Source organism: Podarcis cretensis (assembly GCF_951804945.1).
Source record: "Podarcis cretensis genome assembly, chromosome: 17".
Taxonomy (NCBI): domain Eukaryota; kingdom Metazoa; phylum Chordata; class Lepidosauria; order Squamata; family Lacertidae; genus Podarcis; species Podarcis cretensis.
This window is the reverse complement of record NC_137187.1, coordinates 1,646,294-1,659,753: the sequence shown is the minus strand read 5'-3', so window position 1 is coordinate 1,659,753 and position 13,460 is coordinate 1,646,294. Positions and strand designations below refer to the sequence as shown.

The 13,460-nt window shown below is 44.7% G+C and overlaps 1 protein-coding gene across 10 annotated transcripts in view; it reads left to right on the top strand.

Moving 5' to 3' along the window:
• Positions 1-13,460, top strand: part of ADGRL3 (adhesion G protein-coupled receptor L3) — a 563,586-nt gene that overhangs the window by 195,844 nt on the left and 354,282 nt on the right. For all 10 annotated transcript variants that reach the window (XM_079960222.1, XM_079960225.1, XM_079960216.1 and 7 more), the window contains exon 3: positions 11,245-11,465. In XM_079960222.1, coding sequence (XP_079816348.1) covers positions 11,408-11,465 — 58 coding nt within the window. In that variant the 5' untranslated portion in view covers positions 11,245-11,407. The remainder of the gene's footprint in view (positions 1-11,244; positions 11,466-13,460) is intronic.

Here is a 13,460-nt window from a genome sequence, read left to right as displayed (position 1 = left end):
GCACCCAGCGAAGGCCAAAAAACATTCAAGCCTGCTAGCTTATCAGAACTAATGGTGCATTCACGTTGCAGTTTATTCCATGTTCATGACTTCCCCCCAGCTCTTAGGTTCTGCCTTGTCCTTGAGCTTTTCATGGGATGTAAGAGCCATTTCTGGAACCACAGTGGAACAGAGTGCAAGTTTAGTACCCATTTCCATGTTATGAGCTTCCGGAATAAATCTATTTGCAAACAATATGGAAATGTGTGCAAAACATGCGCTATAATCCACTCTGGTTCCGGAAGCGGCTTTTACATCGTGCAAAAGCTCAAATATAATGTGGGAATTAGCAGTTAGAGAAAGATCGTGGAAACGGATTGTATCCTCACATGAGAGATCCCTTCCCAGTCCTCCTAAAACTAAAGCAAATAAAACAAAGTGCATTGTGCCCCCTAAAGTGTGGATCAGGAGTGAGGAAGTTAACCCTTCCACAAGACGTACAGTTGTACCTTGGAAGTCAAACGGAATCCGTTCCGGAAGTCTGTTCAATTTCCAAAACCTTCGGGAACCAAGACGTGACTTCCGATTGGCTGTGGGAAACTCCTGCAGTCAATCGGAAACTGCGACGGACATTCGAGTTCCAAAGAACATTCGCAAACCGGAACGCTCACTTCCGGGTTTGCGGCTTTCGGGAGCCAAAACATTCATCTCGCAAGGCATCTGACTTCCGAGGCATGAATGAACTTGCTGTGAAAAAGGTACTGCAGTGACCCAAAAAGCTTTTGGTTTAAAAGTACGTCTGTCCTGATTGCCCTACCAATTAATTCCTCCCAGAAAGCACTAAAGGGAAAAAAAAGTTAATTAATGTTTGCCTTTCACCCCTCTAGACATTTTATGATGCTTCTTATACTATTCTTGAAGAACTACGCCGGCATAGTAATAGGAGTCCCTTCAAGGGGTAGGAACACTTTTCTCAACAGGAAATACCAAGAATAATTTTTCTTAAAGGTAAAGATAAAGGGGCCCCTGACCATTAGGTCCAGTCGTGACCGACTCTGGGGTTGCGGCGCTCATCTCGCTTTATTGGCTGAGGAAGCCGGCGTACAGCTTCCGGGTCATGTGGCCAGCAGGACTAAGCCGCTTCTGGCGAACCAGAGCAGCGCACGGAAACGCCATTTACCTTCCCGCCGGAGCGGTACCTATTTATCTACTTGCACTTTGACGTGCTTTCGAACTGCTAGGTTGGCAGGAGCAGGGACCGAGCAACGGGAGCTCACCCCGCCACGGGGATTCGAACCGCCAACCTTCTGATTGGCAAGTCCTAGGCTCTGTGGTTTAACTCACAGCGCCACCCGCATCCCACCCATTTTTTTTCTCCTTAGGATTTGTGTTATTGTTACATACTTTCGGCTGCCATCCAGTAGTCGCCATGAAGGTATTCCAGGGGTTATTGCTTTCCCCCCTTTCTGAAAGATGTCTTCCTTCACAGAGGGAAGGAGCCAGGGTCTATGATGCTGTAGAAAGATGGACACAGAAATTAAATAAGATACCGGATCATTGTTTATTTATGGTATAACAGCAGCTAGAACCCTTATAGCACGGAACTGGAAGAATGAAACGCTCCCAGAGATTGGCAGATACTCATGTTAGAATATCTACAATTAGCAAAACTGACGGGATCAGTCAGAGGAATATCGAAACAAAAAACAACTAGAGAATGGATACTATTTAAGAATTATGTAAAACTTTATTGTACAAATAACTCCACATTAGCAGAAATCGAGTGCATTTGCAAAGAAAAAGATCAAAGGAATGTACACAAAGCAGAAAGAAATGATATACAATGTAAACCTGTGTAAAAAAAGAATGTTATATCAAACAGTATAATGAGGAGGATGGGAAGGCTTGTGGCGATGAGTCCTTTTATTATGTAAATAATTTTTCTCTTTTCTTTTTTTGATTTATTTGCTTCTTATCTATGCTTGTTACTTTTCTATTTCTTCTTTTTTCTTTCTTTATAAATTTTCTATTTTATATATTTTCCGTTTGTTATCAGTTAAGAGATAGTATACAACGTTTGTATAGATTTGCAGTTTTTTTAATCAATAAAGAACAATATTAGAAAGAAAGAAAGAAAGAAAGAAAGAAAGAAAGAAAGATGGACACCCAGTTCCCCTCCACAGCTGGAATGGGCAGAAAGGAGACATTCCAGCTGTGGGTGGGTTTGTCTTGGGAGAAGATGTGGACCCGCGGGATCCAAAGCCCTCCATTGGACCAGTTCCAACGAGAGCAAACTACAAACAAACCAACAAACCAATATTTATTACGCTAAATTTATACGCTGCTTGATTGAAGAAGAAAAAAACCATAACCTCAAAGCCGTTTACAAAAAAAGGCAGAACAATAAAATCACTTAGGAAAAAAAATAGCAATAATAATTTTAAGACATTTGAAAAGTTAATGCTGTGAACTGCCCCGAGATCTTCGCATGGAGGGCAGTATGCACACATTTAATAAAATGAATAATAATATATAGACTGAAAACAGGTTAAAACCCACATCAACTTTCTAAACATCTGGGCAGGTTTGCCTAAGCAAATATGCTTTTAGCAGACATTGAAAAGAATACAAGTAGTAGTAGTAGTAATTTATTTATACTCCGCCCACCTGGCTGGGTTTCCCCAGCCACTCTGGGCGCCTCCCAACAGAATATTAAAAACACGATAAAACATCAAACATTAAAAACTTCCCAAAACAGGGCTGCCTTCAGATGTCTTCTAAAAGTTAGATTTAGATTTGATGAGGCCCTAAGCTACTGAAGGCAATGGGGCCCTTTCTATGTCCAGCTGTCCTTTGTCAACAACAAATTGTCGCTGGTTTTTGTGTTGAATATATGCTATATGGCAATTTATGGACCTCATGGGTATCTCAAGCCATTTGCACTTGTTGCTATTCAACCAGTCCATGCAGAATGCAGGCACCCTATATATAGAAAGGAGCAAACCAGTGATCTTTTAGGGAGCAGGCTAGCAGGTGGGGCCCATTACTCACATCATAGGAGCCTTCACAACACAAAACACTGTGTTCAGTTCCTTGACATCTGCTGGGAGGGCGTTCCACAGGGCAGGCGCCACCACCGAGAAGGTTCCTGCTTGATATCAATGTGCAGCGAGTTCCAAAGTGTGGGTGCTCCTACACTAAACGATCAAGCTCTTACAAATGTGGGTTGGGCATTATGCTGCTGCCTGGATAGTTCAGTTGCTTAGAGCTGATAATGCCAATGTTGCAGGCAGTGCCAGATCTACGTATAAGCTAAACAAGCTATAGCTTAGGGCCCCACTCTCTTGGGGGCCTCCTAAAAATTTAAAGGGAAAAAAACTGGATGTACATTTCCAAAATATAAAATTAAAAACAAATAAAACCTATATACAGCAACCGTGTTTTGTGTTGTTTTGGCTCCTATGATGTAAGTAATGGGCCCCGCCTGCTAGCCTGCTCCCTAAAATATCACTGGTTTGCTCATTTCTATATACAGGGTGCCTGCATTCTGCATGGACTTGTTGCAGGGCAACATGCGCAAATGGCTTTAGATACCTATTAGGTCCATAAATTGTTGTTGTTGTTGTTGTTTAGTCGTTTAGTCGTGTCCAACTCTTGGTGACCCCCTGGACCAGAGCACGCCAGGCACTCCCGTCTTCCACTGCCTCTCGCAGTTTGGTCAAACTCATACTGGTAGCTTCGAGAACACTATGCAAATATAAAAGGTAAAGGGACCCCTGACCATTAGGTCCAGTTGTGACCGACTCTGGGGTTGTGGCGCTCATCTCGCTTTACTGGCCGAGGGAGCCGGCATACATCTTCCAGGTCATGTGGCCAGCATGACTAAGCCGCTTCTGGCGAACCAGAGCAGCGCACAGAAACGCCATTTACCTTCCCGCCAGAGCGGTACCTATTTATCTACTTGCACTTTGATGTGCTTTCGCACTGCTAGGTTGGCAGGAGCAGGGACCGAGCAACGGGAGCTCACCCCGTTGTGGGGATTCGAACTGCCGACCTTCCGATCGGCAAGTCCTAAGCTCTGTGGTTTAACCCACAGCGCCACCCGCGTCCCTTAGCAATATATTCAACACAAAAAACAGCTACAATTTGTTGTTGACAAAGGACAGCTGGACATACAAAGGGCCCCATTACCTTCAGTCGCTTAGGGCCTCATCAGACCTAAATCTGGCCCTGCAGATTCGATCCCCATACAGGACTAGATGATCCTCGGGTCCCTTCCAGCTCTCCAATTCTGTGATTTTGTGTGACATCTACAGTAGTGGCTGACTCTGCCAATTTACGTTGATCTCACAGGTCAACTCGTCCCAAGTTGTTACAGGCTTTATATACTAATAGTAACAACTAGAGTTTGGCCCTTTAATAAATCAGCAGCCAGGGCAGATCCCTGAGCAACGGTGTTTCTTGCAACTCCCTGCCAGCCTTATTTCTGATAATTTGTTTCACTTCATCTTAATTTGAGTTTTCCACCGTATAATAATCCATCCTAGTATAAATGGTGGGACTTCAGCGTTTCTTTTTAAAGTGCCAATATTTGTGGTATTCCACATGCATTCTTAATAGAGATGGGTAAGCACTTTGCCGCTTGTCCCGAATAGCTGCCTTGAACTTCAACCAGGCACTTTGCTTGAAAACCCTCAAGAGAAGGGAGCTGAGTGCTGGAAGCTGAATTATATATATTTATATAAAAAATAAAAATAAAAATACACACACACATCTGCAACTCAGCATAATAACACTTTGTGCGGCTGATGAAGTGTACTGTACTCTGCAAAAGTTTATGCCGTAATAAATGTGTTAGTCTTTAAAGTGCCACAATTTACAAGATTCTTCTTTGCGTTTGCTCTGACATTTTCCCTCCCCTCTTTGAAAGTTATCCTTTTCATTGCTGTTGATAAGCTACCTTTATTTTCCTCAACTTCCTTGATCCAGCTTTTTACAAAGAATCTTATTATCTCCACAAGAAGCCATGGAAGCATGCTACATTTTTTGACAACATGGTTTCAAAGATTTTTTTCCCTATACTCCTTTATGTCATTCTGTTTTCTTCTCTTTATTTGACTATTATAACTTGAGTTGTGTGCCTGTTTTTTTACTGACTACCTTCAGGTTATTTCCCTGTCTGTTTAAAAGTGAATATTTTATGTGCTTAGCTGCTTGTGGATTTCTCCCTCTTTTTTATTGTTTATACACTATTCCCCATTTGCTTTCCATGAATTTATTGTATCAAGTACTTTAAATGTAGAGCAGAGCGATCCCAGCAAAGAAGAGCCATGTGGGTGAGAGGCATTAGAATCAGAATTGTAGAGTTGGAAGGGACCACAAAGGTCATCCAGTCCAACCCCTGCATTGCAGGAATCTTTTGCCCAGCGTGGGGCTCAAACCCACAACCCTGAGATTAAGAGGTGCTCTACTAACTGAGCTATCCCAGCTCTATTATCATTTTACTTAGTTGCTAGGTTTTGCGCTTCCATGATGGGCATAAAGGTAAAGGTAAAGGTACCCCTGCCCGTACGGGCCAGTCTTGACAGACTCTGGGGTTGTGCGCCCATCTCACTTAAGAGGCCAGGGGCCAGCGCTGTCCGGAGACACTTCCGGGTCACGTGGCCAGCGTGACATCGCTGCTCTGGCGAGCCAGAGCCACACACGGAAACGCCGTTTACCTTCCCGCTGGTAAGCGGTCCCTACTTGCACCCGGTCCCTACTTGCGGTCCCTACTTGCACCCGGAGGTGCTTTCAAACTGCTAGGTTGGCAGGCGCTGGGACCGAGCAGCGGGAGCGCACCCCGCCGCAGGGATTCGAACCGCCGACCTTTCGATCGGCAAGCCCTAGGCGCTGAGGCTTTAACCCACAGCGCCACCTGCGTCCCATATGATGGGCATAAACCAGGCCTAAACTGAAGGCCCACAATGCAAGACCTCTGCTGCTTCACATTCCCTCCCTTATAAAGGTCAAGGGACCCCTGGCCATTAGGTCCAGTCGTGGCCGACTCTGGGGTTGCGGCGCTCATCTTGCTTTATTGGCCGAGGGAGCCGGCGTACAGCTTCCGGGTCATGTGGCCAGCATGACTAAGTCGCTTCTGGTGAATCAGAGCAGCGCACGGAAACGCCGTTTACCTTCCCGCCGGAGCGGTACCTATTTATCTACTTGCACTTTGACGTGCTTTCGAGCTGCTAGGTTGACAGGAGCATGGACCGAGCAACAGGAGCTCACCCCGTCGTGGGGATTCGAACTGATGACCTTCTGATCGGCAAGTCCTAGGCTCAGTGGTTTAACCCACAGCGCCACTCGCGTCCCTTCCCTCCCTTATAGTCGCTCCCTTTTAACCCCTTGTCTTTTGTCTCTACCTGCTTTAAGTTTAGGTGAGTTATAACCACTTTTAACTATTTGCTTTTATCCCTCTCTTCTTTAAGTCTTATATGCTTTATTTTATTCGTGGGTTTGTATTTGATCTCATGCTTGTATCTCATGCTGGTCTGACCATAATAAGGTTTGTAATATTATTTCTTGAATTATTATTTATTAAATTTATATAACCACCCTTCAACTGAGGATCACAGAGTGCTTTACAGCATAAAAACACAAAAAAGCAGTACTGTCATTAGTATCCACCATGAAAGTCCCAACCTGTGGAAAATTCAACAGATACTAACTGGTATCAATAGATGCTGACTATGGTATGCACTTTCGTGTTTTTTACATTGCAAAGCGCTCTGTGATCCTCAGTTGAAGGGTAGTTTTAGGCCCCCAAACAGGGCTTTTCTTTTATGCAAAGCAGATGAGTGCCCTTTCTCTGCTAAGACTCCCAGCTGTCTTGGCGTACTAACCCCCTTCAGATATCATTAGCGTTCTCACCCACCCAGTGGATGTATCTAGGAATTCAGCATGGAAGCTGGTGTCATCCTGCCCTACATGCGTTCCTTCATGGGTCTACAATGTTCCTGTGTGCTGAGGAATGTGAATGCACTTGGTAGAGTGGGCATCCCCAACCTTTGGCCCTCCAGATGTTTTGGACTACAATTCCCATCATCCCTGACCACTGGTCCTGTTAGCTAGGGATCATGGGAGTTGTAGGCCAAAACATCTGGAGGGCCAAAGGTTATAGTCTGCCCCTGTGATCCCTCTGTACCAGGCAAGCCCTGAACTCTTGAAGGGAGCTGGCGTGTCTCTTCACAGCATGCGTTTTAGCCACCATGTAATTCAGTGGCTGAAACCGTAGAATTATTTAGGATAAACTTACCTTTCTGGGGGGAAATAATAATGCATGGTTGTTGCCAAATTTAAAGGAAATGCACTTAGCTTTAATTGTAGCATGCCTTGGATCATTAGCAAGTTTAAATCGGGGGAACGGCTTTTTGCGTGTGCATGTGCATTCCACACCGGGCTTTATTTTGAGGAGCCGAGCATTTAATATGCTAAACCGTCTTTTACTTGTTTTATTTATATTATGACATTTAATTCTGTGGAGCTATTACAGCTGCTTTCTGAGCCTGCATTATTCATCAGCAGTGGGTGAAGGAGCCTTTCTGTTAGTTCCCTACCTCCACCACAGAAAGTCTCTGTTCCTGCTTCTTTTTAGATCAACCTCCAGCCTGGAGGGGATGGTGCACAGCTTGACACTTCATAGTGGGTTTTGAAGTAACACAGAACCAATTTTCAGGAGAAACTTTATTCTTCATTATAAAACTCTTGTTCCAAGTATACATTCCCCCCCCCACACCCGAATTTTAACAAAAATACATTTCCTAAGGATTCAGTGTTCCATTTAGATAAGAGATTCCAGCTTTCCCCAGATGTTGCCAGAACATTTTAATTGGGGGAGGTTTAAAGAGTGTTGTTCCTTGTGTACTTTTGAAGTGGCTCAGACTCGGCTCAACAAAGCTTGTTTGCTTGCTGGCCACGATCCTTCTCCCAGTTCACGGGTGTGTCTGTATGCAGAGGGATCTCTTGGTCTCCACATCTACCGAAAAATCCTTTATTAATTCATTGACCACCTCCTAGGTTGTGGGGGTTTTTTTGAAGCCTATGGGCACATATAAAACATTTTTGTACCTGAAAAGAAATTCTCATTCAGCAGTGGCAAATATGCTTCTGTTTGCCTCTGGCCTATTAGAAGTAAAATTATATTAAATGGTTTCTGAGGTGTGAAAAGGTTAACTGAAGGAGAGTCTGCAAGAAAACCACCCTAGTGTAAAACATTAATCTGTTTTACACTTAAACTTCATGTCACCCTGCAGCCAAAAATAGCAATGATCATTAAACCAAATTTGCTCCTAAACATTAACAGAAATTTATTACGACTTACAGTTCTGAAAGACAATTAAACTTGCTTTTCATGTGGAGAACATTCCTGCTGAAATTGCTTCCCAGCAGGATATTTATTTATTTATCAGTTAGCCTATTATCATGGGGGGGGGGATATTTTTTACATATGAACATTTTTTTATATATATACAATCAATTACTGACACACCTTGATATTCTTTCAAGTTGCTTCTTTAACCTGCTTTATTGCAAGCACGGAGTATTTGTAAAAGCTGCAAAGTTTGTATTTTCTTTTTAAAAAAACTAAGTCGCATTTGCACATTTGGTACAAAGACAGGATGCAGATACAACAACAAGGGTGAGTTTGAACTATTCAGCTAACCTCTAACCACAGTGTGGGCATTAACATCAGGGCTGAAGGAGTTTAGCCCTTCTCCCTCTGCCTCATCCCCACTTAGGCTGTGTACACACCATACATTTAAAGCACACCTCTCCCCAAATAATCATGGAAACTGCAGTTTACACCACAGAGCTACAAATCCCCACAACTTTAACAAACTACAGTTCTGGGATCAAATCAGAAACCAGGACGGCTTCTGTAAACCCAGACTGCCCCTGGAAAATAAGGACATTTGGAGTGTCTGCTGTTGGTATAGCAAGATTTGGATGGGACACTGCTGGGAATCTGTGTACGTGCAGCTACTCACACAGAGTCAATTAAGGTTTGGCAGACCTGAAGGAGTAAGTCTGCCTGGTGATAACAGAGGCATGGAGATTGCTCCCTGATTGGTCAAGCTCTCTACTGACAGGAATGTGTTAGTTCAGAGTTCAGAGGTTCAGAGTTCTGTATCAGTGTAGGAGTTGTGAGTCGTGTCAGAGAGAGCTAACATAGTGTTCTGTTCCTGTATATAGTCCACTGTATATAATAAACACCTAACTACAAGTTCCTGCTTCCTGCTTCGTCTATCCTGTCTGCAGCTGTGCTGGTCCGGGGGGGAGGTTACCGTGGGGTGAGGTCCAGGACCTGAGTTGAGGGTCGGCAGACAGTCCTCCATGGGCGAAGCGGGGTCCACAGCGAGGAGCCGGGCAAGGACAGGAACTCTGGGAGAACAGGGTTGGATGCTGGACGAAACAGCTCTTCAACAACGTTGCTCCCGCAACCTGGGACCGGGCTGACTGGCCTTTATCTCCTCTGAGGCCAGGGGCGATCCCGGTCCACAGGTGACCCGCCTCTCCTGGCCTTAAGGCGAGCACTCCTCCTGGAAGAAACCAGTTCCCTCCGCCTCTCTGCCCTGAGCCTCTGCAGCTCAGGAGAGGCTGGAGAGTTACTGGGCCCAGGGTGAGACTCACCTTCCCCTGACAGAGCTGGGAGAGGAGCACCTGTGGGCAATGCGTCCTCAATCGCCTCCAGACCCAGAGCGGATTCAGCTGGTTCCTGCTCCTGAGGATCCGGCACAGGTGCAGGCGCTTCAGGATCAAGGCCCTGCCCCGCCCCGGCTCAGCTGGCCCTGGAGGCGGGGACTCCTGTGCAGGCTGGGATTCCTCCGGTTCAGCCTCTGAATCGGATTCCCAGGCCATCACAGCAGCCAAGTCGCCAATTGCTTCCGTGGATTCTGCATTTACTCTGCTAGGTCTGGCTAAGGTCCTGCAACTAGTCAGAAAGTTGCGAAACACCAAATAGGTTTTACCAATAGACATTACCTTACTCACTCGCTGCAATCTGGTGCATGAGCCTTCAGGAGTGACTGGTGCTGGAGGGGACGGGGAATAGGTTTTATGGCCATAATATCCCTGTGGGTTGGTTGAAAAGCAGTTCAGCTCAGTTGTCAGTAACTCTTGTTGTTGTTGTTAGCGTCTACAGTCAGTCTGGGCAAATTTGTCAGACGAAACTTTCTAAAATCGATAAGTTTGGAAGGCATATCACAACTCTCTCCAGCTTCTTAAGGGCATCTTTGAATGCAGAGCCACAAACAGTATTTTAGACGTAGCCGCAGTTATATCCTTTCCATTTGATTCCATTTCTTGAAGCCCACTGACAGCCAGGCCAGGACAGGAGTCCTTAAGGATTTACTCACTGCAAACCACTTGGGTTTGTTAGGCTACCCTACCCCCCACCCCCTTTTTGATTCCAGCCACATCATAAACTTATTGCAACCGTATAATGCAAAATGAGTGAGTCCCTGGACAGGGGAGGGGGGCAGCAAAGAAGACAGCAGAAGTACTTTGTTAGGGGCTCCAGAGCCCCCTCAGGAAATCAACTTTTGTCTCAGTCTGTGCTTGCTCCTTCACATGAAAGCTGATAAATAAAATAAATCTGTGCCACAGCCGCTGTCTCTCTCAACATCAGGTTGTCTTCTGCAATATAATAATTTTTTTAAAAAAATAATTTACCTACTCTGAGGATTGCAAGGCAAATGATTACGCACGTTCAGAAAGCGCTATGTAAATGATAAGACTTTTATTTTATTTTTTTACTTATTACCCTTTTGGATTGGGAAGTGAAGCAGGGAAAGTCTCATGCCTTGGGAAAGTTTACTCTGCTATTTTGTTTATTATGCATTTACATCTGTTCAGGACTGTGGTTCAAGGACCTGATAAGCCTGTAATTAGACCTCATAAACTTGTGGAAGAAATAACAAAGCATTGTTCCACACTGCTAATTTGTGTCTTCTTCTCTTTAGTCTTGCTTTCCAGATATAATTTCTTGATGCCTGCACGGAATCTGTGCATCCCACAGATTCACATTAATCCTATGCTTAAATTTTCAATAGAATGTCTGCTTCATCCTGACATATTTCTAGTTCTAATTATCAAATGGAGACATGAGCAAAGGCTTGTTGTAAAGTATTACTTGGTGCAACTGTTTGCCAAATGCACAGCGATTGTGGTGCTTAGAAACACCCAGTTTCTTAACTGTTTCCCCCTTTTTCTTTTTCTTTTTAGGTCTTGAATTTTGGACACTGGGTGAGGGTGTTGGTTTAGAGGGTAGCCACCCCGTTCGGATTAAAGCGAACTATCACCTGGAGGATTACCAGCAGAGAGAAATATTGATTCATTCTTTTGGAAACTTTCGCTGCTGAATTACCCTTAAGTTTGGTCCACAGTCATGTGGCCGCCACAGCTGCTGTTCCTCACAATGCTCTTGGCATCCACAGTCATCCACGGTAAGTTCATGAAGGGCTTATTCAGTCCTCCCCAACCCCCTCCGCCCGGCCTGTGGAAGTTGAACTCTGCTGCGGAACAGATGAAATTTCAGAAGTGTTACCTGTTGATTTGTAGCTTCTTTAAAGATAGATAAATAGATAGATAGATAGATAGATAGATAGATATTGCATTGGTTATGCTGCTTCGGTTCAGAAATGTAGAATGTTTGATTCAGGCAGACTATTTTTTTAGAAAGCCAGCACTCCACACTGTGACAAATGCAGGGTTCAATTAAGTCCACTTGTCAGTGGCAATTTCCCACCCATTGTCTGGTGAGTGCCCCCCACATGCCTTGCCCAAAGATCCCACAAAGAGTGTAAACAGATGAAATGCTTTCCTTTTCCAACGGCAGTTCAGAAAGAGCTTGGGGAGAGCAGAGGAGATGTTTGTTTTGTGGCCTTTTGCAAGCAATGGCAGTGGAGGTGTGGCGGTGCTGCAGGCACCTTTCTGCAAAAGCCCAGAGGCTGGAGAGCTCCTCAACATCCCAGGCTCAGCGCTATGCCCGCATCTGCATGATAGGATGCATACGTATACTTAACCAAAGATCTAGAATTGCCACTACCTCTGTCATTACCTAGCAATGTTCCCAGCTGGCAGCATCTAGCTGAGACTAATGATTTGGTTGAGAAGCAAGACTGGGAAGAAGAACTTGGCTGCCAAAGAAAGTGTTTCCCTCTTTCCCTCTTCAGTAGTCAAATTTCCAGAGGGCCCTTACCATAAATAGTGGGAGAAAATACTGGAATGGTTTGGGGACTAAGAGCCCTTTTATCTGTCAACATAAAGCACGATGAACATTAAGTATTGGTTTTCTCTTGATCAGAGGGTGTGAGGTTTGAGGTTCCCCTTCCTGCATGGCTAATAACTGTTATCTCTGCTAGAAAGTGATTAAGGCAAGTGAGTCCCTTTTGGTTCTGCTAAACCTCTCAGCAGCTGTCTGTGCTATTGACATCCTTCAATATAACCTAGCCAGGATAAGACTTGGTGTCATCGCTTTGTGCTGGTTCCATCACTTCCTGGGGGAGGAGTTCTAGCCAATGGTACTGGAGAACTCTCTTTGGCTTGCTGGGTTCCCAAATATTTTGTTTCTCAAGTCACGCAGTAGCTACATGAAACCTCTGGGACCTGTTGTCCAGGAATTTGGAGTATAGTTCCATCCACATAAGAATGCTCCTCACCTCTATTTCACCAATTAGTTGGTTGTGATACTAAATGAGTCCTTGAGGTCAAGTAATGGACTGTGTGAGGGAAAACAAATGAAAGCATTATCTAGACAAGACAGATGTGCTCCTGGACGCTAGAAAGGTTGATCTGGGAATAGGGAGCTCAGCCTGATTTGGAAAGGGCATAGCAGTCCCCTTGAATACTCTGGTTTGCAGGCTGTATCCTGGATTCTCATGTTGCAGTTGTGGGCATTCCTGGAGAAGTCAAATCTGGCTCTGGTGACTCCACATGCCATCCTTAACACCAGAGCTGGATTATTACAATGCACTTTCCTCCCTAATCATCCCCACAACTTTGTGTGAGCCTGGCTTGGAAATGTGTCTGGAAATATTGGTCCAGAACGTGGCCTGTTGGCTTTAGCTGGGAATCACATGTCTTCCTTTTTAAGACAACTTCACTGGCTTTGGATACATATCTGGGCAAATGCTGTTTGTCCTGTGCTTCTAAAGCCCTTAACTGTCTTAGGAACCAGGATACTTGAAGGACTTTCTTCTCCTACATGAACCTGCCCAATTAGTAAGATCTCTTCACGCCCCCACCAGCATGAGTTGTGCCCAGAGAGGACATAAAGCATTGTCTCCTCCATGGCCACTCCAAAGCTTTAGTTTAGTACTCTCCTTTAGTTTAGTACTCTCCTCTCATGCCTGTTTCACCCTCTCTGTTTTACTTCTGTTGGCATGTGAAAACATCTCCTTTCTGGCAGACATTTTTCCTGCTGAGTTGCTGGTGGGATT